At 48.2% G+C, this 23,084-nt stretch overlaps 1 protein-coding gene across 2 annotated transcripts in view; it reads left to right on the top strand.

Annotated features, from left to right (window-relative positions):
* Window positions 1–1,627: 1,627 nt before the first annotated feature.
* PRPS2 (phosphoribosyl pyrophosphate synthetase 2) overlaps window positions 1,628–23,084 on the top strand; it is a 37,456-nt gene continuing 15,999 nt past the window's right edge. For both annotated transcript variants that reach the window (XM_045788764.2, XM_045788762.2), the window contains exons 1-2: window positions 1,628–1,828; window positions 9,494–9,677. In XM_045788764.2, the coding sequence (XP_045644720.1) occupies window positions 1,707–1,828; window positions 9,494–9,677 (306 nt within the window). In that variant the 5' untranslated portion in view covers window positions 1,628–1,706. The remainder of the gene's footprint in view (window positions 1,829–9,493; window positions 9,678–23,084) is intronic.

Genomic DNA, 23,084 nt, shown 5'->3' with positions numbered 1-23,084 from the left:
TTCAATAAAAATTTTAGACATATGGTTGAGTATCAGTATAAATCTCACTGCTATGGTAATTAACTGTAAAACACATAGATAATAAATCATTGCAAGTAGGGTTGGGTTTTTTCTTTCTTTTTTAATAATAGAGCACATACACGTCTCCAGGAAGAATGAAAAAGGGGCAGAAATGCTGCCAGAATTGGTGCTTTTGGATAGCTTTTTGGTAAGCAGATTCAGGAGTTTAAAAGAAACATTTGATGTGCTAGGTAATCAAATTTGAAAAGTACATGGGCCCAGATGAAAAATCCCAATTACATGAATAATCCCAGGAATCCCCCAAAACCCAATAATAGGAAGTTAGCTTACAGTGAGCTACAACCCGCCTGCAAGTGGCCTTCTGTGCGGATGGAGAGCCAATTCTTGGCAACGTTAGGTAAAACCCAGCCATTTATCTGACCTGTTTAATCTGTTGTCATTGAGAAGCATTAAATTGGCCAGCATCGCTAACACGCGGGTCCTCCGTTCCCAAGTAATACATTCCTTTCCCCTACATTTGATTTGTGCCCAGGGGTTGGCTCTGGGACTGCATTTGCTTGAGAAAACGTTTTTTGCTCCGGTCTGCAGGGAGAAAGGGGAAGGCAGCCAGCTCCAGGGCTCCAGGGCTATGGAGAGCAGTGGTGGGGCGGGGAGTTGGGGGGTGGGGGGACCACCTGGTGGGAGTGGGGGCCCTGGGGGGTGAGGTTCCCGGGGTCAGGCCTTTGAGAACTCGACAGTCAAGAAGTTGCAAAACTGGCCTGATGACTACCTAAAAATGAGGAATCTGGAGGGGACTTCGTTTGATCCAATTCATCATCACCATGGAGAGCAACCTCGCCCCTCCATCTGTGGTCGGGGCTCAGATGGCCACGGGCATTGCGGCTTTTTCAAGGACACAGGGCCATTGTGTAGTTCAGGCATCAGCGAATTTTGACTAAGGACTAGATAGTAAATAATTTAGGCTTTGCGGGCCACAAAGCAAAATGGAGAGGCTATTATGTAGGTACTTGAATAACGAGAGAAAACAAATTTTCACAATATTTTTATTGACAAAATATAATAATTTGGTACAACTTTTTGCAGTACACACCTGCTAATGAGAGGAAAGGCGTTTTTTTTCTTTGAAGGGGATACCATATTTCTTAATTGGGTTGCCAACGTAGTACAGTTATGATCACACAGGTTGCAAATGTTCATGTGTAAAAACAGCGCTTAGCTCTTCGGTACAAACAGGCGTCGCCGTGGATCTGGCCCGGGGGCCACAGTTTTACAGACCCTCCTAGTGGCACACCAGTCGTCTGCAATGGGTTTGGGGGTATTCCGGGTTTGGGGGGCTGCTCCTGGTTGCTCGGCACGTCCGTCGCCTCTTCCTGCACCCTCCCTCGGTGCCCAGTGAAGCTGGTACATTGGCCCTCCCTCTCCAGGCAGGGCAGAAAGGTCAAGAATGGGGCCCAGAGCTCTCCCTCTTCAGCCCCTCCTCCCCCAGCTCCGCCCCCTCCAGCTCCTCCTCCTCCCGGTCCCGCCGCGGCGCTTTCCCGCTCCTCCGCCCCCTCCAGCTCCACCCCGCCCCGCGAGTCCCGCCCCGACTCCGCCCCCTCCAGCTCCTTCCAGTCCGCTCCTCCTTTGGTCGACAGCCGCGCTTTCCCGCTCGCGTCGCAGCCTCCGGTGCCACCGCCGCCTCCGCCATGCCCAACATCGTGCTCTTCAGCGGCAGCTCGCACCAGGACCTGTCCCAGCGCGTGGCCGACCGGCTGGGCCTGGAGCTGGGCAAGGTGGTCACTAAGAAGTTCAGCAACCAGGAGACCAGGTGGGGGCCGCGCCGGCGGCCGGGCCGGGCCGGGGAGGGCGCCGGGCGCGCGGCTGCGGGGCCGGGCGGGGACCGTCGCCCGCCCGGGACCACTCCGCGGCCGCCCGCTCCCCCTTCCGGGGCGGGACGGCCACGACGCGGCCTCCGCGCCACCGCTGCGGCGCCCGGGAGACGCGGAGGAGGGCGGCCCCTGGCCCGGAAGGGCGACCTCGGGGCGGTCATAGCGTCGAGGCGAGGTGGGCGCAGGCCGGCGGGAACCGCTTCGGTGCCGGGCACGCGGCGAGGGGCGCCACTGGCTTTGCTCGTCGGGTTTCCCGGTCCCCTCCAGGCTGGTCCCAAATCCCGGGCGTGCGAGGGACGGCTCCGCCCACGTCACCAGCCCCGGCAGCGCACTGCATTCACCTGGGGTCGTTGAAAAAGCTTCCCCTCCCTGCCCCGGAGCTTCGGATGCCGCGGGAGGGGGCGGGGGGAAATCTGCGTTTTCAAAGCTCGCAGGTGACTCCGCAGCAGCCTGGGCGTGGACCTTTGGGTTAAGCGGAGGGGGTGTTTGTGCGGAGGGTTTAAAGAGCGCGAGAGCGCCGGAGCGCACGTGCTGGTTCCCGTGGGCTTCCTCTCATTTTTCTGCCTCAGAGATGATAGACTTTCGTCATCTTCGTAGTTGGGGGACTCAGCTGTGTCCAGCGGCAAGGCACTGGCCCGGTGTAACCGCCACCCGTGTCTCAGGTCCAGGAGCCGTGCTTGCCTCCGTTCAGTGACGTCAGGCCGGTGGCCCCCCCACCCCCGATACGGGACAGGGGCTCAGTTTTCTACCTGCCTGAGTCCACAAAGCTCTTTGACCAGTTTCAAGTGCGTCTTCTTTTTAGCTCTCTCCCTTAAGTGTCCAGCACTGTATGCAGTTACTGATCATTTTTACATATGGCAGAAGTCCAAAGCAACCAACACTTTCAACAAGTGCTGCTGGAACAATTGGGGTAAGCTGCCAGAACAGCAACAAAAGCCATCTATACGGCCCACCATCTCGAAATTAACTTGAAATGGATGGTAGGCTTCAGCCTAAAGCCTAGAACTAAACATTTGTAGAAGAAAACGGGAGAAAACCTTGATGATTTTTGGATTAGTCAAAAATTTCTTAGATGCTGAGTGAGATTCATACATATGGGGACGATGGTGTTTGCTGAGTCAGCTTTAGAGGATATGTGAAGCCCTTCTTCCAGGTGGGAAATCACCATACATCGTCCTGTTGATAATGTAAGTGAAGAAATGTTTGTGAACCAGTAACAACAGGTGGTGTACCTGCCGGGAGTCCTTGAGCCAAATGTTTCCCCTTCGCAGAGTTTAATACAGAAGTCTGGGAGGATGGTGGAGGGCTCTGGAAAAGGATAGTATAGCTAGGTTTTGAATGTTGTAATAGCTTGCCAGCCCTATTCAAGTTTCAGTAGCTGTAAGAAGAGTGGGATAATAGTTTTTGTTCAGGAGGTGGCGTTGTGTAAGTAGAGGAGACATTTCTGGGTGAAGTGAATTTTGAAAGCAAATATGTTGCCCTTCCCTGTTCTCCCGGTGCAGCGCCATCCTTTGCTGGTAGAGCATAGTTAGGTAGTCCTGGCTCCGAAGTCCATGGCGAAGTCATTGTCGAATTTCTGCTCCAAATACTGTATGTACTGTTGGGTGAAACTCAATTCGGACCTTGAAATACGACTGTTTAACTCAATTTTATTTGGTTTTGAGTATTTTATAACCACCACCTGATAACTAGAAATTATGAGGTCTCAAAAACCACTCAACATGAAGTCTGAGAATTGCTTAGTTATATGTTTTTTGTTTTTGTTTTTTTATTTTTTAATAATTCACTCTTCATTTTATTCATTAGAGAGAGTGAGCGCGAGAGTGCGCTCGAGAGCTCATGTGAGCAGGGGGAGGGGCAGAGGGAGAAAGAATCTCGAGCAAACTCTTAGCTGAGCCCAGAGCCCGATGCGGGGCTCAGTCCCAGGACCCTAAGAACATGACCTGAACCGAAATTAAGGGTCAGTTGCTTAACTGACTGAGCCACCCGGGTGCCCCTGTTTTGTTTTTTATGTAATCTCTGCACCCAAGGAAGGGCTTGAACTCATGACCCTGAGATCAAGACTCATATGCTCTACCGACTGAGCCAGCCAGGTGCCCCAACATTACATGTTCTTATTATTTAGAATATAACAAGTTAGCTTCCTGACTTTTCTCTTTCCCATGAACTGTCTGGGTCCAGAGGTTGATTTTTACAAACAGTCCTCTCTGTACTTAGGTATTGTACTAATGATCTGGTTTTTATTGTGTGGTCCTAGAGATGAGAAATGGGGTAAAAGGAAGAGAAGATTGATTTAGTTCATGTAAGAGGCCCCTTCCTGAACCTCTCCCCTGAACCAGGACCAGAAATCTGCTTTGAAGTCTCCTGGTCATCACTCCTTCCATTCCCCCACTTTTTTTTTTTTTAACGTTTTGATTTTTAAGTAATCTCTATACCCAACGTGGGACTCAAACTAAGAACTCCCAAGATCAAAAGTAGCACACTTCTCCAGCTGAGCCAGCCAGGCGCCCCCCCCCTTCATTCTCCCCCTTCATTCTCCCCCTTCATTCTCCCCCTTCATTCTCCTCCTTCCTTCCCCTCCTTCCTTCCCCTCCTTCATTCTCCCCCTTCATTCCCCCCCTTTTTTTGAAGATTTTATTTATTTATTTGTCAGAGAGAGAGAGGGAAAGCACAAGCAGGGAGAGCAGCAGGCAGAGGGAGAAGCAGGCTCCGCACTGAGCAAGGAGCCTGATGGGGTATTTGATCCCAGGACCCTGGGATCGTGACCTGAACCGAAGGCAGACGCTTAACCAGCTGAGCCGTCCAGGTGTCCCTCATTCCCCACCCTTAAAACACCACTTAATCAGACACAGGGCCTACTGATTTTCCCTTCTCCTCTCTGAATCATGATACTGATTTATTTTTTGAAATTTATTTTTAAAGATTTTATTTATTCATTTAAGAGAGGGAGCTCGAGTGAGCACGAGTGGAGGGAGGGGGAGAGGGACAAGCAGACTCACCTCTGCACAGGGAGCCCAACACAGGCCTCCATCCCAGGACCCTGAGATCATGACGTGAGCTACCCAGGTGCCCCTCTGAATCATTTTAGATACGCAGAGAGAGGTCTGTACCAGCTTCACTATAGACCACTGAAATCCCACAGTGAAGGTGTCTGAAAGTCTGTTGTAACATTTTATTCTGGTCAGTTAACCTGCCCAGCTGTACTGAGAGACCCAAAGTTTTGGTTTCCTATTGTGTAACAAATCACCCCAGAATTTAACAGCTTAAAACAACAATCGTTTATTTGACCCACAAACCTACAGTTAGGGCAGTGCCCTGTGTGATGGCATCTGGGACAGTTAACTGGGGCTGGAGGGTCTACTTCAAAGATGGCTCGCTCACATGGCTGGTAAGTCGGTGCTAGCTTTTGCCTGGCAGCGTGGTCAGGACCTCTCCACGGGGTTGCTTGAGCTTCCTTACAGCATGGAAGGCGGGAAGTGGCAGCTGCCAGTCTGGTAAGGTCTGGGCCCTGAAGTTGGTGCATTGTCACTTCTGTTGTCAAGCAAGGGAAGCGGAACATAGACTCCACTTAATTAATTAATTACTTAATTAATTAATTTTAGAGAGCAAGTATGTGCAAGAGCATGCAAGCAAGGGAAGGGCAGGGGCAGAGGGAGAGACAATCTCAAGCCGACTTCCTGCTGAGTGTGGAGCCTGACGTGGGGCTTGATCTCATGACCCTGAGATCACGATCCGAACTGAAACCAAGATGCTTAACTGTCTGAGCCACCCGGGCACACCTAGACTCCACTACTACTTTTTTTTTTTTTTTAAGATTTTATTTATTTGCTTGAGAGAGAGAGCAGAAGAGAGAGTGGTGGGGGGAGGAGGAGAGGGAGAGGCAGGCTCCACGCTGAGCAGGAAGCCCGATGTGGGGCTGGACCCCAGGATGCTTAAGGCAGACGCTTCACCAACTGAGCCACCCAGGCGCCCCTAGATTCTACTTCTTGATGGGAAAAGTTTTAAAGTCTCTGCAGCCATCTTTTAATTACCACACCCATTCGTTGTTGAGTCAGATAAACTCATCTGCCTTCTAATTTGGGGATCTGTGAAGATTCTCCATCTGAACAGCTAAAGGATGCTGCCTTCTGGCCGCAATTTTGAAAAGACCCTACAAGAAGGTTCAGTCGTGATCATCTCTGTGAGTAGAGGCAGGAATAGCTTTGGGGGAAAATGTTGCCATGGTGATAGGACTTGCCATCCTCTGCTGGACTGCTAATCGTAAGGGGGCCGAAGTTCCTGAAGAAAAATAGGCCCAAGAAGCAGGTCTTTGGGGATCAACAGTCATCACACCAGAGGCTGGCACACTTTTTCTGTAACGGGCCAGACAGTAAATAGTGCCGGCTCGGCAGGCCCATGTCCTCTCTGTTGCTGCCGCGTCTCACAGCTGTGTGGCTTAGCAGGCTGTCGTGGGTCACTGCACTCCTGTCTGGAGGCTCTAGGGGAGAAGCCATGCCCTTACCCTTCTCAGCCGGGAGAGGCTGCCCGCAGTCCTTGGTCTCTCCTTCCATCTTCAAAGCCAGCAATGTAGCACCTCTCCGACCCTGCTTCAGACCTCCCATCTCTCTCTCTGACCTCTTCTTCTGTCTTCCTGTCCTATTTTAAGGACCCTTGGGGTTGCATTGGGCCCACTTGAATAATACAGGAAAATCCTCGTTTTAAGGTCAGCTGATCAGTAACCTTAATTCTGTCTGTCCGCTTGTTTCCCCTTTGCCATGTAACGTATTCAGAGGTTCTGGGGCTCAGGACATAGACCTCTTTGCGGGTCCATTCCCTAGCACGCCAGTCTCAGCCGTGGGTTGTAGACGGCTGACTCCTAGCTATATAACGCTGCGATTTCCGAATTGACTTTATTCCACAGTTGATAGGATGTTCACAAGGGACTTGCGTTTAGCTCCTCAGAACTCAAAATAGGAGGTAGCGTATAGAATTCTGTCTCTTTCATCTCGACGGTGGCGTCACACACTGTCCATTCATAGCAGAGAACATAGAAAAATATGACCCACTGTTACCAAAACTCATTTGCAGATCAGTTCGACTTGAAAACCTTCATTTTTGTGTCCTAATTATTCTAGCTGAAGTTGGATAGACGCTTCTGTTGATTCGGCATGCTGCTGCATGGGTATCCAAAATGTCGACTCATTGTAAAGTTGTTGTAGAAATAATTGGCTCTGTTGATAATACAGTATCATTGGGTATAATTGGCTTCTGATAGAAGAGAGAGGGTATTTATGTACCTCGCTTGTAATTTTAAAGTAAGATTCATTATATTTCTTTTTAGGGTGAGACCATTTATAGCCCATCTTCCTGTAATGTGGCATGTGCTTTCCTAACAATCATGCTATGCAAAGTCGTACAATAAAAAGCACAGGGTTCGTGGGAAAACGGGGGTTGGGAGCACAGCACTCCAACTTCCTCAGTAACTTATTTTAAAAAGATGGGAATATAATGGAAATGGTAAGACACTACACATATTACAGATTTTAAAAATAGTGGGGTGCCTGGGTGGCTCAGTTGCTGAAGCGTCTGCCTTCGGCTCAGGTCATGATCCCAGGGTCCTGGGGTCGAGCCTCGCATTGGGCTCCCTGCTCAGAGGGGAGTCTGCTTCTCCCTCTGCTCCCCCCGCCCCGCTTGGGCTCCTCCCCCGAATAAATAAATCTTTTAAAAAAGTACATGAAACTGTAGTAAGTATGGCACTTTGCATTGAAAAAAACCTACAGCTTCCTTATGGAAGTAGGTTTTGGAAGGGCCGTAGCTTTTGGGTTCTTGTGAGGCGATGGGGGGGGTGATCTGAAGTCGGGTGGAAAATGGTGATACCAGATGTGGATGGGTGTGGCTGTGGTCCTGGCGGGGAGGGTGTGTGCACACATGTGCCATGTTCCCAGTATTTCGAAGTGGCTCCATTCAGCTGGGTGCAGTGCAGTTTTCTGCATTCTTATCTCAGGATGAAATGCAGAATTCATATTATGCTCAAATTGTTCCTGATGTATCAGTTGGAACAAAATTAGCCTTTTCAAAACAAACGTAGCAGATCTGAAGGTCTCCTTGGTCCTTGGCAGTACTCTGGGAAGGACCTGCCCCAGCACACAGCATTATTTCTCTTTTCTTCCTGTGGAAGGTACATGCGGAGGGGGGGCTGGCTTGCTCTCATGATGAACACTCAGCGTCCTCTGCCCAACACACAAAAATTTTCCAACATGTAATTTTCAAAGACTTTTGAAGCTCCCCTTTCCTCTTTCTCCAGAAGCTCCTGGAGGATGCCAACCAGCGAAACAAGTACAGCAAGAAAGAGGATACAGAAAATGGGACATTGAGTGCAGGGGAGGGGCGGTGGGATTCCCCGGGGGGCATCTGTGCAGAGGCAGAAGGAGAAGCCTGGGTCAGCTAGCAGCGGGAGGAAACGGGCAGGACAGTGAGCTGGCGATCACACTTGTGGCCTCCGACGTGTTGGGAATGTAGATTGTCAGCCCAGTGTTGAGGCTGGAATTTGTATTCACTACGTAGAAAACTCAGCAGGTGAAAAGGTAGGATAATAATACTCCAGGGAAAACAAATCACCAAAAATTATGTGGAAGAGGGAAATCTAAACTTGGGTTTAAGTTTGCTTTATGGCTCAGCTCTGAATAGCACTTACACAGTTAAAGGTAGCCCATCCTATTTGGTTAGAAGATTGATCTACGTTGGGATGATGGTGAGACCAGAATGCTGCAGGGGGTGTGGGTGATGGGGGCTGTGGTGTGCGGGTAGTTACGTCTTCATCTTCCAAGCAAGAAGTCAACACATGATGCCCAAAATGAAAACTCAAGATGAAGCGATAGAAACGTCCGAGTTGGAGACTTGAAGATAAATGCCTGAAAACCATAACAAGAGTTGAAATGGGTGCCTCTGAAATGTTTGTTACAAGCCTTACAGAATGACTAGAATTTTTTAAGCCATGTGTATATGTAACTTTAATAAAAGTAAAACTCAATATACTATTTAGCAGAAAGAAGTAGATATAGCAGGACTGAGACGTATTTCTAACGAGCGTGTAAGATGCTGTCCTATATGAAAAAGTTCAGCTTGCAAGGTGGTCCTCCGCTGGCCTTTGGGAACCTTGTGTTTGAAAGGGTTCGCGCCCTTCCCAGATAGGAACGGCTCCTTCTCCCTAACTGTGCAAACAGTGTGGTTAATGTGGAGCCCCTGGGGGTCTGGACTTCTGGTCCGCGCCCAGCAGATGGAGCCTATGTGACCGCTAGCCCCCCAGTAATAGCCTGGGCACTGATGAGCTTCCCCGGGGGACAGCACCTCCCACACTTTGGCACGGCTGGTGGCTGGGGGGATGGAGCCCCACCCGTGCAACTCCAGCGCAGGGGGACCCTTTGAAGCTTGCACCTGGTTTCCCACGGATTTTGCTGCTCGCACCTTCTCCCTTTGCTCGTTTTGCTCCCTTTCGCGGTGGTAAATCATGGCCACGAGCGCCACTGTACGGTGAACCCTCCCCCCCGCCCCCTAGTGGTGCTCCAGGGGACCTCCAAGACGCACACATACCTTACTGTTAACGGATAGCATTTTTCTTTTCCTAGCGTCGAGATCGGTGAAAGCGTGAGGGGCGAAGATGTCTACATCATCCAGAGTGGCTGTGGGGAAATCAACGACAACCTGATGGAACTCCTCATCATGATCAACGCCTGCAAGATCGCGTCATCGTCCAGGGTGACTGCCGTGATCCCGTGTTTTCCATACGCCCGCCAGGATAAAAAGGACAAGGTACGAGAGCGCCATCCTGTTGGCACAACCTGCTCTGGGTTCTCATCTACGATTTTTTTCCCCCTCACACGTTACCTCAGAATATCTGGAAAATGTTTGCTTTCTATCATCTTGGCTTTTCAGAGGTTTGTCTTCAAGCCAGCCATCATGTTAATATTGATGGAGATACAGGCAAGGCATATTTTTGCAGGTATGATAGCATATAGCCCTGGTGTTGGAATTGTTGTGTATCTTTATGGCGGTGGATAGAACTCAGTACACCCACACCACCACCCCCAGTGAGCACGTGAAACCGGGGAAGTGGAATCCGATCACTGAACTGTGTCAGTGCTAGTATTTTGGTTGTGATTCTATACTCTAGTTTTGCAAGTGTTACCGTGAGGAGAAGCCGGGTAAAGGGCACAACCAGATCTGTGAATTGTTTCTTACAACTGCATATGAATCTATAGTTCTCTCAAAATAAAAAATTTAATTGAAAAAATACACCATTATCTCTTTTTAACCTTTCTAGAAGAATGAAGTTGATATTGTTGATTTTTTTCTTTTAGCAACGCTAGCACTATAGGAGGCTGTGTGAGTTTCTAGAAGAAATTAAAATAGTCCTTGTCTTCGAGAAGAACCAGAGAGGTTGGAATTTGAGGGGAACTTTAGAGGGGATTGTATTCGTTTGCCAGGATCACTGTAACACAAAACACAAACTCGGTGGCAGAAAACAACAGAAACGTGTTGTGTCACAATTCGGGGGCCAGGCATCAGAAAGCAAGGTGTCATCAGGGTCGTGGTCCTTGGGAAGACTCTGGGGGGAAGCCTTCTTTGCCTCTTCTGGTTTCTGGTGGCTCCTGGCATTCCTTGGCTTCTGGTAGCATCACTCCCATCTCTGCATCTTTCTCCACATGCCTTCTTCCCTGTGTCTCTGTGTGCACTTCCCTCTTTTATCAAAGGACAGTCATTGGATTAGGACTCATCCTTTTTTTTTTTTTTTTTTAAAGATTTTATTTATTTATTCGACAGAGATAGAGACAGCCAGTGAGAGAGGGAACACAAGCAGGGGGAGTGGGAGAGGAAGAAGCAGGCTCATAGTGGAGGAGCCTGATGTGGGGCTCGATCCCACAACGCCGGGATCACGCCCTGAGCCGAAGGCAGAGGCTTAACCGCTGTGCCACCCAGGCGCCCCTGGATTAGGACTCATCCTAATCCAGACTGATCTCATTTTGATCTTTACCCTAGTTCTCTCTGCAAGCACCCTCTTTTTAAATGTCACATTCCGAGGTTCTGGGTGGACGACTTTTGGGGGGATATCGCTGAAACCACGATAGGGATCAGCTCTGAAGCTGTTAGCTGTTTTATGTCTTATGGATAGATAGATGTTCAGTCAGGTTCTCCATGAATCCCTCCAGTTGACAAGACACATGGCTGTTGTGTGACGAGACTAATCATGACAAAAGTTTCCCCCGATACGCCTCTGTTTATCTCCCTAATTCATTTTCTGAAACAACACAAATTACCAAACATCACACAAGATTCCCTAAAAATCCCTTTATAAATTTGAATTCCTATGCCAAGGGGCCCCCTCCCCCGAAATTTTAATGTACTTTCAGGTGTGCTTCTCAGACCCCATGCTGAACATAGCTGTCAGTTAATTTTTCCCTAGAAATTGAATATCCAGAACTCCATTATGCAATTGAATTATGATTGACCCTGTATGGATTAGAAGGGGTCAGCAATTTTCTGTGAAGGGGCATGTGGTCTCTGGTGGCAGCTGAACCCTGGTGTATCTCAAAGACACAAGATGGTCTGTAAGTGACGGGTGTGGCTGTATTCCAATGAAGCTTGAATGTATGGACAGTGAAATGTGAATTTCATCATTGTCACATGCCGTGAAATGTTCTTTTGATTGTTTTCTTCCCCCGGCTACTTAGTCATGTAAAAACCATCATTAGCTCACAAGCAGTACAAACCAGTGGCTGGCTGGATTTGGCCCGTAGGCCGGTTTGCCACACTTGCATCAGAGCATCGACCGGGTGTGCGTGTGCGCTCGCGTGCGTGCGTGTGTGACTTTGTGACTCTATGTATCACTTAGTGATTTCACTTTAGCTCATGGCAGCCAAAACCTTAGGTCACATAGGCTGCTGTGAAGCGTATGACCTCCCCCTTGTTGTATATGGAGCATTTTTTCTTCTAACTTGATTGCAAAGTTTTCTCTGTGTTTTTAACTCCACAAATTTTCCATGTATTTTTGTCCCATCAGCACAATCTCTTGCCCCATTTATGTATGTCACAGGATTGTTGAACATCTTCATTTTTGTCTGTGTCCTAAACGAGCCAGTGATATTCTGCTCTTTCTCTTCTGTGTAGCAAGAGGCTTAGCGAATTCTGTATTCTGTCATTTGCCATCAGATTCTCCTTTCACTTCTAGTAACTTTGGCATTTGGTGCTCAGATAGACGGAGGATTGTCCTCTTCTTGAGTAACTGATTCCTTTTACTGTCTCATGGCCTCTGTCCCAGGCGCAGTACCCCGGGGAGGAGAGCCCTCACTTCTCCTTAACGGATACCCATGGAGACTCCTACGGTTTTTGGTTGCAAGTATCCAGTCTGCAGTTAGCTCTGTTTCCCAGGTGGTTAACTAGCCCTGCTTGGCCCTGGCGCTTTGTATGCACCTGTCTCCCGTCTTACAGGGAATGTGGCCGCACCCCCAGCCCCCGGCTGCTGATGGCCAGTAGTGCCCTCTGCCGCCGTACGGAGTTCTTCACACACCTGCCCTGTGGGGCTGTGGCTTCTGATTAGCTCTTTGTCCTGTTTTCTATTGTCGGTCATTCGGGTGGGTAGTCCGTTTGGGGCCATTTTGAGCACCTGTCTCTTTCTTTCCTTTTGCTCTTTCTGAATCACTTTGCTGTAAGTGTGTTTCTTGGAAACAACCTGGTAGCTGTTTTCAGTTTTTAACCCCCATCAGACAGTTCCAGACTTGGTGAGCTTAACTGCTGATGGACGAGATAAGACGTTCATTGTCAACAACACAGAAGCAGGGACGTGGACACCGGGTTGAGAGGCCGCACAGATAGCAGCAGAGGGAGGCCTGAGGGCAGAAATTGTGTGGCTTATTGTCCGAGAAATCGGCTGAGAAGAGAAGGAATCGTGAATCGTGGAGGGCTGTGTTGGGTCTCTGTTGCTGCTGTTATAAATTACCGTAAACCGGGGGCTTAGAGTGACAGAAATGTTGTCTCTCACCATTCTGGAGGCCGGAGGTCAGAAATCAAGGAGCGGCAGAGCCAGGCTCGTCTGGAAGCTCTAGGGTAGGACCGTCTGGAGGGTGCCTCGTTCCCTAGCTTGAGGCCACATCTCTCCAGCCTCTGTCTGTGTCTTCGCTTTGTTTCTTACCTCCGTGAACTCTCCCTCTTGACGTGAGGGTAACAAGGGATTGAGTGAGTGCTTAAGAGAAATGCCTGAGCCTGTGAGCAAACTGCATTTATCAGTAACTGGGCTGAGGTGAGACCCAGAATGATGGGAAGACCCTTCTTCCCCCTTTGTGCTCTGCTTAGGTAGGCTAAAGGCCATGGAGTGTTCGAATGTGACGGGAAGTCATGGGCCACACTTGCTCGCTGGGCTCAGACAGAAAAGCCGCCTCAGCCACAGGAAGAGCCCTGGGCAGCCTCCCCCCGCCCCCCCAACCCGGGTTTCTCTTGTCCTTTTCCTTCCCACAGGACCGTGCTGCCTCTGATGTCTGAGACACGATGAAATTCAGTGTAATTGACCTATCCAGAGTTACCTGCAAAGCAGCCCAGAAAAAGCTAGAGCCTTTTAACCGTATTCAAAACCAGCTTCATTATTTTTAATCTTACTGCTTCTTTTGAAGCAAGCCCCACACATCTGTAAAATTTTATTTTTGGCTTCATTTGTACCTGCAAGAAACCAGGGACTAGTTCTGACGGTGAAGGAATGGTTTCATAAATCATGACACGGCAGCACATGTGGTACTGACCCGGAGAAAGGAAGATGACGTAGTATGAATCGTAAAACCCACGGCGTAGCGTTCATTGTCTGAGCTCTGGGGTTACAACTTTGGAAACAAGTGGACTCAGGTTTGAATTTCAGCACCATGATTCACTCAGCTTGTCCTTTGGAACAGGCTTAAACTCTGTGTTTAGTTTTCTCATCCGTAAATTTAAGGGTAGCATTTGCTACTATTTCTAACATGCTTAGCATATAATAAATACGTGGGTAGGCAGACTTTTTCCAAAAAGAGCCAGGTGTCAAATTTTTAGACTTGGTGGACCCCCAGATCTCTTATAGTAGGTCAGCTCCACCATTTTGGCACGAAAGCAGCCACATATGATACATAAGTGAAGGGAAGTCTGTCTGTGTTCCCATAAAATTTTATTTATGGACATGGGAATAGGAATTTCTTTTCTTTTTCTTTTTTTTTTTAAGAATTTATTTGAGAGAGAGGGCACGAGCGGTGGGGGGTGGGAGCAGAGGGGATGGAGAAGCAGGCTTCCTGGGGCTTGATCCCAGGGGCTCGATCCCAGCACCCCAGGATTATGACCGGAGACAAAGGCAGACGAGGCTTAACTGACCAAGCCACCCAGGCACCCCTGGAATAGGAATTTCATATGCTTTTTTCAAATGTCACAAAATGTTCTTCGTTTGTTTTTCAGCCTCTGAAAAATGTAAAAAGCATTCTTAGCTCACAGGTTGTACAAAAACAGACCGCAGGCTGGATTAGTGTCCTGGGCTGCGGCTGGCTGATGTCTGCGGTGGCGGACACTCGGTAATTGGCAGTTTCCTTCCCGGTACAAACAGTATGACGTGGGCAAAGCTGGAAAGCATTACTTCTGAGAGGGTAGAGGACTTGTAGCTTTTTTCACAGTCATTTTCAAGGTTATGTTCTCTTTTCAATTATCAGATTGTTTCTTTTTATTTTTTAACCAGAAACATTGAGAACATTTGTCCAGACATTGGTTTCTCCAATATTATAAATTTGTAAAGCTCATCAAATTTACGCTTTTTAGCAGAGTGGCATCTGATACATTGAATAAGGTCTGGAATATCCAGAGAGTCTTAATCGTGATTAGGCTCTCCCACCAAATGTTTGATCTTTCTCCGTGTTTCCTCAGGGGAGTTGAACGTTTCACTTCTGGTTACTGTCCCTTGTTGCTACCTTTGTGGAAATGTCATACTCATTATTCTCTTAGTGGCTCTAAAGTCAGTTAACTTGCAAATCATCTTTCCTGCAAGATTCAGTTGGGTCTTGATCCAAATTCATAATACAGAACGCAGACTTGTAAACAAGGTCTGGAGAAGGAAATCAGAAAGTGAGTTTGAAACATTACCTACCTGTGGCTTGGGTCGCAGAAGCAGAAAACGCTGGATGCCACGGAGGAATGGTTTTGCCAGTTACAAAATTATAGGAAGAGCCCCACTTTGATGAGCGTTGAGAATCAGATTGTATTACAAAGAAGTCCCAGTGATCAATTTGCTCTTTTAATTTTCCTGAAATTGTGTTAGACTAAATAATTCTCAGTCACTGAGGCAAATAACTAAGCCTTGAAAACTCGATGTGATCGAGATTCTGTTGTTAAGTATTTACCGAAGAGCTGTGGTACGCAGGGTACAGAGCTGTGTGCGGCAGAAGATGTGAAAATCTCCAAAACCAATTCTTTGCCCTTGAGGGATGCCTAGTCCAGTTGTGAACTATGACATCTGTACGTATCACGTCTTCTAACGTCAGTCTTTACAGCGGATGGCATAAGGTGGTCCCCAGTGGGATGGACAGATTTTTTCTCTCTGGAGTTCTCAGAGCATCACAACATTAGGAGATTTGAACAAGACCTGGAGGGTCAAATGCAGTAGCCCAGCAGATGCATGGGAGCGAGGTGGACATCTGGGTGTAGACAGCAAGGCTTAAATTGTTCTCTAGAAGAGGGAGAGAGTGAGCCTAGTGCAGATTGCAGGACCCTTAGAGCCAGACTGGTTGGGTTTGTTGTTGTTTTTTTTTTTTTTTTTTAGGATTTAGTTATTTGAGAGAGAGCCCGAGCAAGCATGGGCGGGGGAGGGAGAAGGAGACCCCCCACTGAGCAGGGAGCCCGATGCAGGACTCCTATCACAGGATCCCCTGGGATCATGACCTGAGCCAAAGGCAGATGCTTAACTGACTGAGCCACCCAGACGCCCCAAGGTCGGAGTCTTTTTATCCCAAAGGTAATGTGGAACAGAACAGGGAGTTAAACAATGAAAACATGAATTATAGTATGTAATTAGTTGAGAAAGTTGAAAAATGTAAAAAAAAAATAGAATATTTTCCCATAATTTCACTTTCTGGAAACATTTACCATTAACATTTTGGGGGTGTTTCTTGTCATTCATTGTGTGTTGGAAAAAATGTGTGCGTGTGTGTTACGTATGTATTGCTAACCTTAAAAGTAAACCTGCCAGTTATTTTACCAGCAAAAGGTAGGTTTATTCAAGAATTTAGAAAAACCATTGGCAAGTCTGGAGGACGAAGGAGAGGGACACTTTTGAAGGAGCAAAGGGAGTGGGAGGGCTGTTACGAACTAAAAGGCCATGGGAGGAAACTGGGAGTTGGAAGTGTGGTGGCTTTTCATCAGTGGAGCTGTTGCCAGGAATGAGGGAAGTGTTTCTGCCTCCTGCTGGAGTAGCGACGTAGTAGAGTAGTATCCACGTGCGTGGTCAGGCGCCCCTCTTCCTGTCAGGTCTGCAGTTGAGTAGGAGTGGAAGGGCGTGAGGGCTCCCCCTCCCGAAACCTCCTAACTCCATTTTAGTGAGGGTTCCCTTCCTAACATTCTTATTTCCCCACCCCACCCCCTTTTTTAAAAATATTTATTTGACAGAGCGAGAGAGCACAAGCAGGGGGAACAGGGGAAACAGTAGAGGGAGAGGGAGAAGCAGGCTCCCTGCTGACCAGGGAACCCGATGCGGGGCTCAATCCCAGGATCATGACCTGAGCCGAAGGCAGATGCTTAACCATCTGAGCCAACCAGGCGCCCCTTACATCCCCCTTTTGATCAAGATCTTTCCTTGAAAGCACCACTGATCAGCAGTCAGGTTCTTTATATTGAGTGGTTTTCTCTCTCATTGCCAGCAACGACCTCTCCTGGTTGTCGGGTCTCACGTGGGAGGGAAAGTGCGTAGCAGTTGGAAAGCACTTAAGCCACACTTAGTACAGGGAGCGTTAGAAGAGACGAAGGCTCGCGCATTGTCCATCTGAAGTCCGTCTCTTCTCCGGATTGTGAGCCTGGAGCCAGCGTCACCTTACTGGGCATGTCCTTTCTGCAAAAGATGGAGAGACAATACCCAGTCCAAACCAGCATGACAGAACCAACTGTATGTTGGTTCTAAACCAGAACCCTAGGTCTGAAAAAATTTATCAGCTCTTATTTGGATTTAGGGAAGAAAGGTTTCTCCCTCTGCAGGCCATCCCGAGTCACATTTGCCTCCTGAAGTGGCTCTGAGATAAAATAGGGAAATAGTACGAGAGTGCAGTGAAGGGAATAACCAAGCACATTTGGGAAGCGACAGTACGCATATCAACATGAAGCAATAGTTAATGGACCCTTTTTGCAAGAACAGCAAAACTTCAAGGACATTTTAAAACAGTGTTGTTATCTCAAAAGAGCCATTTAGAACCATTTGTGTTATTAATAATAGTCTATAAAGTTGTGAATTCAGAGACGATGAATTTGGATAAGAATCCAGGGTCAGTTAATAGTTTAGATAAAGGAAAGGCTTGTGAATTCCGCACCTTGTCACCCTTCGGAAAGGGTCACAGGATCCTAATGCGGCTGTTCCTGTTTCAGAAGGTTTCCCCTTTTTTGCAAGAGATTGGGAAGTGCAGATAAAGGGCATTTTCTTGCCACAAAAGAGATATAAGCAGCGACGGTGAGAAAAAGTCTACAGGCCTGGTCTGGACAGCTTGGGAAAGCGGTCTCTCCGGATGTTGTCTGTTTCATTTCCGGGAATCTTCACTTTCACGTCGTCAGATGGCGTGCAGGTCCAGTCGGAGGTGGTGCTTGCCTTAGGTGGGTCACGTGGGTCCAGGAGTCTAGTCCCTGGAGTTTGGCTGCATGGGGGTTGGTAAGCAGTTCCTGATAAGGCCCTTTCCGGCGAGGCTATAGAATCTTTCTGGAGGTGTCTTTTCCAAGAGACAGATTCTCCAGGTTGTGAAGGGTGATGACGTAAGATCGTTGTCTGCTGGGAGTGCACAGTGAAGATGTTGCTGTACCAGAGAATGGTGATTTTTAACAGAAGCATCTAGACCTTTACGATATTGAAGATATCTCCTTTCATCAGCTATGGGTCCAAAGTGGCAGGGGCCAAACGCACCATCGTCCTAGGACTATCTCCAGGGGCGAGAGTGCATGAATTCCAAAAGGGCGAAGATCTGCGATCTAGAGGGACTCATGGCAATGCCTTCGGCCAAGCTGTTTGGAGAGTCTGTACATTTTGCCACTTGAGTCTTTTTTTTTTTTTTCCTGTATCTTATTATTTTTTTTTTTAATGATTTTTTTATTATGTTAGTCACCATACAGTACATCCCCGGTTTCCGATGTAAGGCTCGATGATTCATTAGTTGTGTATAACACCCAGTGCACCATGCAATACGTGCCCTCCTTACTACCCATCACCGGTCTATCCCATTCCCCCACCCCCCTCCCCTCTGAGGCCCTCAGTTTGTTTCTCAGAGTCCATAGTCTCTCATGTTTCATTCCCCCTTCTGATTACCCCCCCTTTCTTTATCCCTTTCTTCCCCTACCGATCATCCTAGTTCTTATGTTCCATAGATGAGAGAAATCATATGATAGTTGTCTTTCTCTGCTTGACTTATTTCACTAAGCATTATCTCCTCCAGTGCCGTCCATGTTGTAGCAAATGTTGAGAACTCATTCTTTCTGATTGCTGAGTAATATTCCATTGTATATATGGACCACAACTTCTTAATCCAGTCATCTGTTGCAGGGCATCTCGGCTCCTTCCACGATTTAGCTATTGTGGACATTGCTGCTATGAACATTGGGGTGCATATGGCCCTTCTCTTCACTACGTCTGTATCTTTGGGGTAAACACCCAGTAGTGCAATGGCTGGATCATAGGGTAGCTCCATTTTTAACTTTTTAAGGGACCTCCACACTGTTTTCCAGAGTGGCTGTACCAACTTGCATTCCCACCAACAATGTAGGAGGGATCCCCTTTCTCCACATCCTCTCCAACAATTGTTGTTTCTTGCCTTGTCTATTTTTGCCATTCTCACTGGCGTAAGGTGGTATCTCAGTGTGGTTTTGATTTGGATTTCCTTGATGGCTAATGATTTTGAACATTTTTTCATGTGTCTGTTAGCCATTTGTATGTCTCCATTGGAAAAGTGTCTGTTCATATTTTCTGCCCATTTTTTGATTTGTTTGTTTCTCGTGTATTGAGTTTGAGAAGTTCTTTGTAGATCTTGGATACCAGTCCTTTATCTGTAGTGTCATTTGCAAATATATTCTCCCATTCCGTGGGCTGCCTCTTAGTTTTTCTGACTGTTTCCTTTTTGCCACTTGAGTCTTAACAGTGTCCTTAGTGCATTCGAGCAGCCCTGAGGATTGAGGACGGCATGGAAAACATTTACGTAAAGCTGGCCACAGTGCCCAGACTTGTAGAAGCACCTGACCGGTAAACTGGGTGCCCTGGTTACTATGTAGTTCAAGAGGGGTTCCCTGGGTAGGGATCATTTTTTCTGCTAGAATTTCAGCCCCAGAAGAGGCACTGGCCTAGCTACAAGGGACGCTTCAGTCCAGTGAGAAAACAGACAAACCATGACGAAAACATGTTTGTAACCATGAGATAGGGGCGAGCTGCATGAAATCCACTTGTCAAACCTCAGATGGCCCATTGGGCAATTTAAGATGCTGGGGGAAGTATGGAGAGGTTTTCCATGATTATATTTGGACAAATGGAACATGCAAAGTAAATTAGGCATTTTTGTGACCTTTTTAATATTTTTCCATCAATATCGGCTCATGAATGCTCTCATTTTGTCAGTAGACCTGTGGTTTAATGCGTGCGCAGTTGGAAGTAGGGGGAATTGTGGAATTTCTGGTGGGACTGGATAGTTATTTGGTCTAAACCAGAGCTCGCTTTCTTTATCGAAGCAACAGTTACTAGATTTCCAATGTTGTTTCTCCTTTTCCGGGGCTAATTGTTGGGCATCTCTGGTCAATTTTTCTAATTTGTCCTTTGAAAGAACATCCCTTTGGAACATGACAGGGGTCTGGCTGTCCCTCTCCTTGAGAGCAGCATTTTTTGGTGGAAGTAGCAGCAAGGTGATGTCCTTTGGCCTGCAGGGAGTTGAGCCTGGAATGTCTGGGAACCTTCATGGCCAGAGCTGCCAGCAAAAGTATGGCAGCCAACAGATTTTGGACATAGGAGCCATTTTTTATCTCACCCCCATTGGAGGTAAGGAGACCTCGGTTGAAACGTTCCACAATCATGAGCTACCCTGGGGGCATACTATCAGTATAAGTGTTGTGTGGCTTTGCCCTTGGCGAAAACACAGGCTTGAGTCAGGGCGTGTAACTCAGCCTCGTCGTGCCGAAGTAGCTAAAGGTAAGGGTGACAGCCTCAGTGGCAGTTGGAATAGCCCTCCCAGCGTGCTGTTTACCACTTGTATTCTTGAAGAACCATCAGTAAGCCACGAACAGCCTGCGTGGCGCAGGGGCGTGTCCTGTAAGTTGTCGCGGGCAGTCGGAGGGCGATCTGGAGCGTGAGGCAGTCGTGAGGGCTTTCCTCGGGAAGGGGGGTGGAGGGTGGCAGAGTTAGGGCTGTCGCAGTGAGAAGGAGTTATTATAGGAGGAACAGCTAGCAGGAGGATGTCATCGGGGTGAGGCGACTGGTTGCGTGGAACACGGGGGATGGTTCAGGGGGACCCGCGTGACTTATATCTTCGGTGGCCTTAACTGTGAGGGAGGTGGCGGGAATGGCTCTGAGGCCGGGGGGCTATCCCGGGGCCATGGGGTCTGGTTGCTGGCTGGGCTCCCCTCCGGGGTGACGTTTGTGGGTGAGCGTGGGTGAGCGCTGGAGGACATTCCCTTCGCTCTTGCATACAAAGAGGAAAAAGGCAGGTTGATAATTAGGATGTCCACGGGGCAGGGGCTTTTGTTAGACTTGCTTTCAAATTCCAGAGGCCCCGTCATGCCCCTCTTCCCAAATACTAGGGTTCGGTTTGTCAGTTTTTAGTAAGGGGTATAGTGGCTGAGCGGGGAGAGAGAAGTTTGGAATCCCAATTTCGACACGAGCCAGCCAGTCCAGGAAAGCCTCGAGACTGGCTCTTAGTTTTAGGTTTTGGGGGGTTCAGAATGCCTTCAAGTCTACCCGGATCCAAATCTGGTCCGTGTTCTGAGATCACGTACCCTAAGTATCAAACCTGAGTTTGAACACAGTGCAGTTTTTCTTCGGAGACTTTGATGTCCCTTTAAGGCCAAAAGTTTTAACAGGTGGGTGCTCTCTTCCTGTGAAGAGGCTTGAGAAAGGGGGACAGAAGCAAATTGTCTGTATTGTGACAAAGTCGAGCCTGCAGAAAACTCTGTATCCTCCAAACCAGCTTTTAAAGTTTGTGAAAAGTTAAGGACTATGTGTAACCCTGGGGCGTTACTGTCCAGTTATGTTGCCATTCTTCCCAAGTGATAAAGATACTGGCTGTCCTTATCAACCGGGCTACTAAAAAATGCACCGCAGAGGTCAGTTCCAGTGAAGAACTTGCTTTCGGTGGGAATGGACATCAGTGAGGCAAGCAGGTTGGCAACGACAGGGCGCCAAGGGTACCAGTGCTATTTCTTGCCCGGACGTGCTGGACACACCTGCATTCTCAGCCGTTGGGTTTTCTCACAGGTCAAATTGGGGTGTTACAGGGACCGGTGCAGGGGATAATGAGGCCCTGAGCCTTGTAATCTCTACTGTGGGCTTGATGCCCTGAAGGGCTTCTTTGGTTGTAGGGTATTAATTCATTCTAGGGATCAATTTGAATCTTGATGAGAGGTACACGGTGGGTCCTGCCAATATCAGTAAAGATTTTGCCCACAAAGAAGATGGTGGCTGATCCCGTAGGGATAAATGATCAGTACCCTGGTACCCCCAGACTCTGCTATAATGCCATCAGACACAGAGCATAAAAAAAGATGCCAACGGGTCATTTATTTCCCCCGGTTGGCTATTTTGGTTACTACGGTCAAATTCTAGAATTATTTTCCTCTTTTGGGAAAAAGCAATTTCCGGCATGTTTTTCTAAGAAATCTTGGCCCAGTGAATGAATAGGGGCGGAGCAACTAGGGAAGAAAGGGGGTGTCTCTCTCAAAGGGCCTAGACAAGCGGGAGTAGGTTCAGAGACAGGAGCCTGTTGAGATTTATCAGAGGCCCCCCACTCTGTGAACTGTTTGAGTACTTTGAGGTGGGGGCTGCTTTATTGCTGTGGGGTGAAGCACCCAGAGTGTAGGTCTGGTGCCAGTAAGGACAGACACAGATTCATTCCCAGTCTGGATAGTGGTTTCTGCAAGCTGATTAGAGGGAGCATTGAGAAGAGCCCCTGTGGTAGTTCCTGGTAGCCCCGTTGCAGAGAGCAAGATGGAGCCACTCATGTCAAGCAGGGGCCCGTGTCAAGCAGTGGTACAGGCACTTAAGCGTACTGTAGCTACGAGATATCGCTGAGACCAGCACTAACTGACGACACCCCAGAACTCCTAACAAGCAGAAGCAGAGAAGTCTGCAGGGACCCAGGACTGATTCAGTCCCTTTAAAAAGAAGGGACTTTTGCAGCCAACAGTCAGATGCCTCAGACATGACCCCTCTATGTCTAACCACTTAAACAAGGCACCCGTTGCCCAAAGCTGTGCCCGATGGATCTCTGAACAGAACTGACACCCCCCACTGCTTGAACGTAAGCAGTGAGTGCCGAGAGCTGCCCCGGGCCGGACCAACGCCTTAGCTCAACTGCGCGCCCACAGCCAGACTCCGAGTTTGGTTCCTTCACTTCCTGTGTTATCTCCTTTGTTGTGCGGCTTGTCTTCTGTCCCCTTCTGTGCGCCGTGTAAGAAGCCAAGTGAACCACCTGGAAGGTCACTCAGTTTGGAATCCTGAACCCTCTCTGTAATTGTGTTAACCTTGCTTTACGACTGAGTAGGGCTGACACTGTGGAAAGAACTCGTGTGTGTGCCTTCAGTGTGCTCGTGACAGCTGGCGTGGCTGGCAGGATGCCATGCCATTGACTCATCGTGCAGTAGAAAATTTAGAAGAATCAGAAAAGACCCCCAGAGTCGTGCTTGAATTGACCATAACAGAAGTAAAAATACGAAATTGGGGAATACATTTATGTGAACGTAGGCTTTCCAGGCGTCTCACTGAGGGTGAGATCCTAAGGCGGGCGA

This window comes from Ursus americanus, chromosome X (assembly GCF_024610735.1).
Source record: "Ursus americanus isolate L20-20 chromosome X, mUrsAme1.1.p, whole genome shotgun sequence".
Classification (NCBI taxonomy): Eukaryota; Metazoa; Chordata; class Mammalia; order Carnivora; family Ursidae; genus Ursus; species Ursus americanus.
The sequence above is the reverse complement of the archived record's forward strand: the minus strand, read 5'-3'. Positions and strand labels throughout refer to the sequence as shown.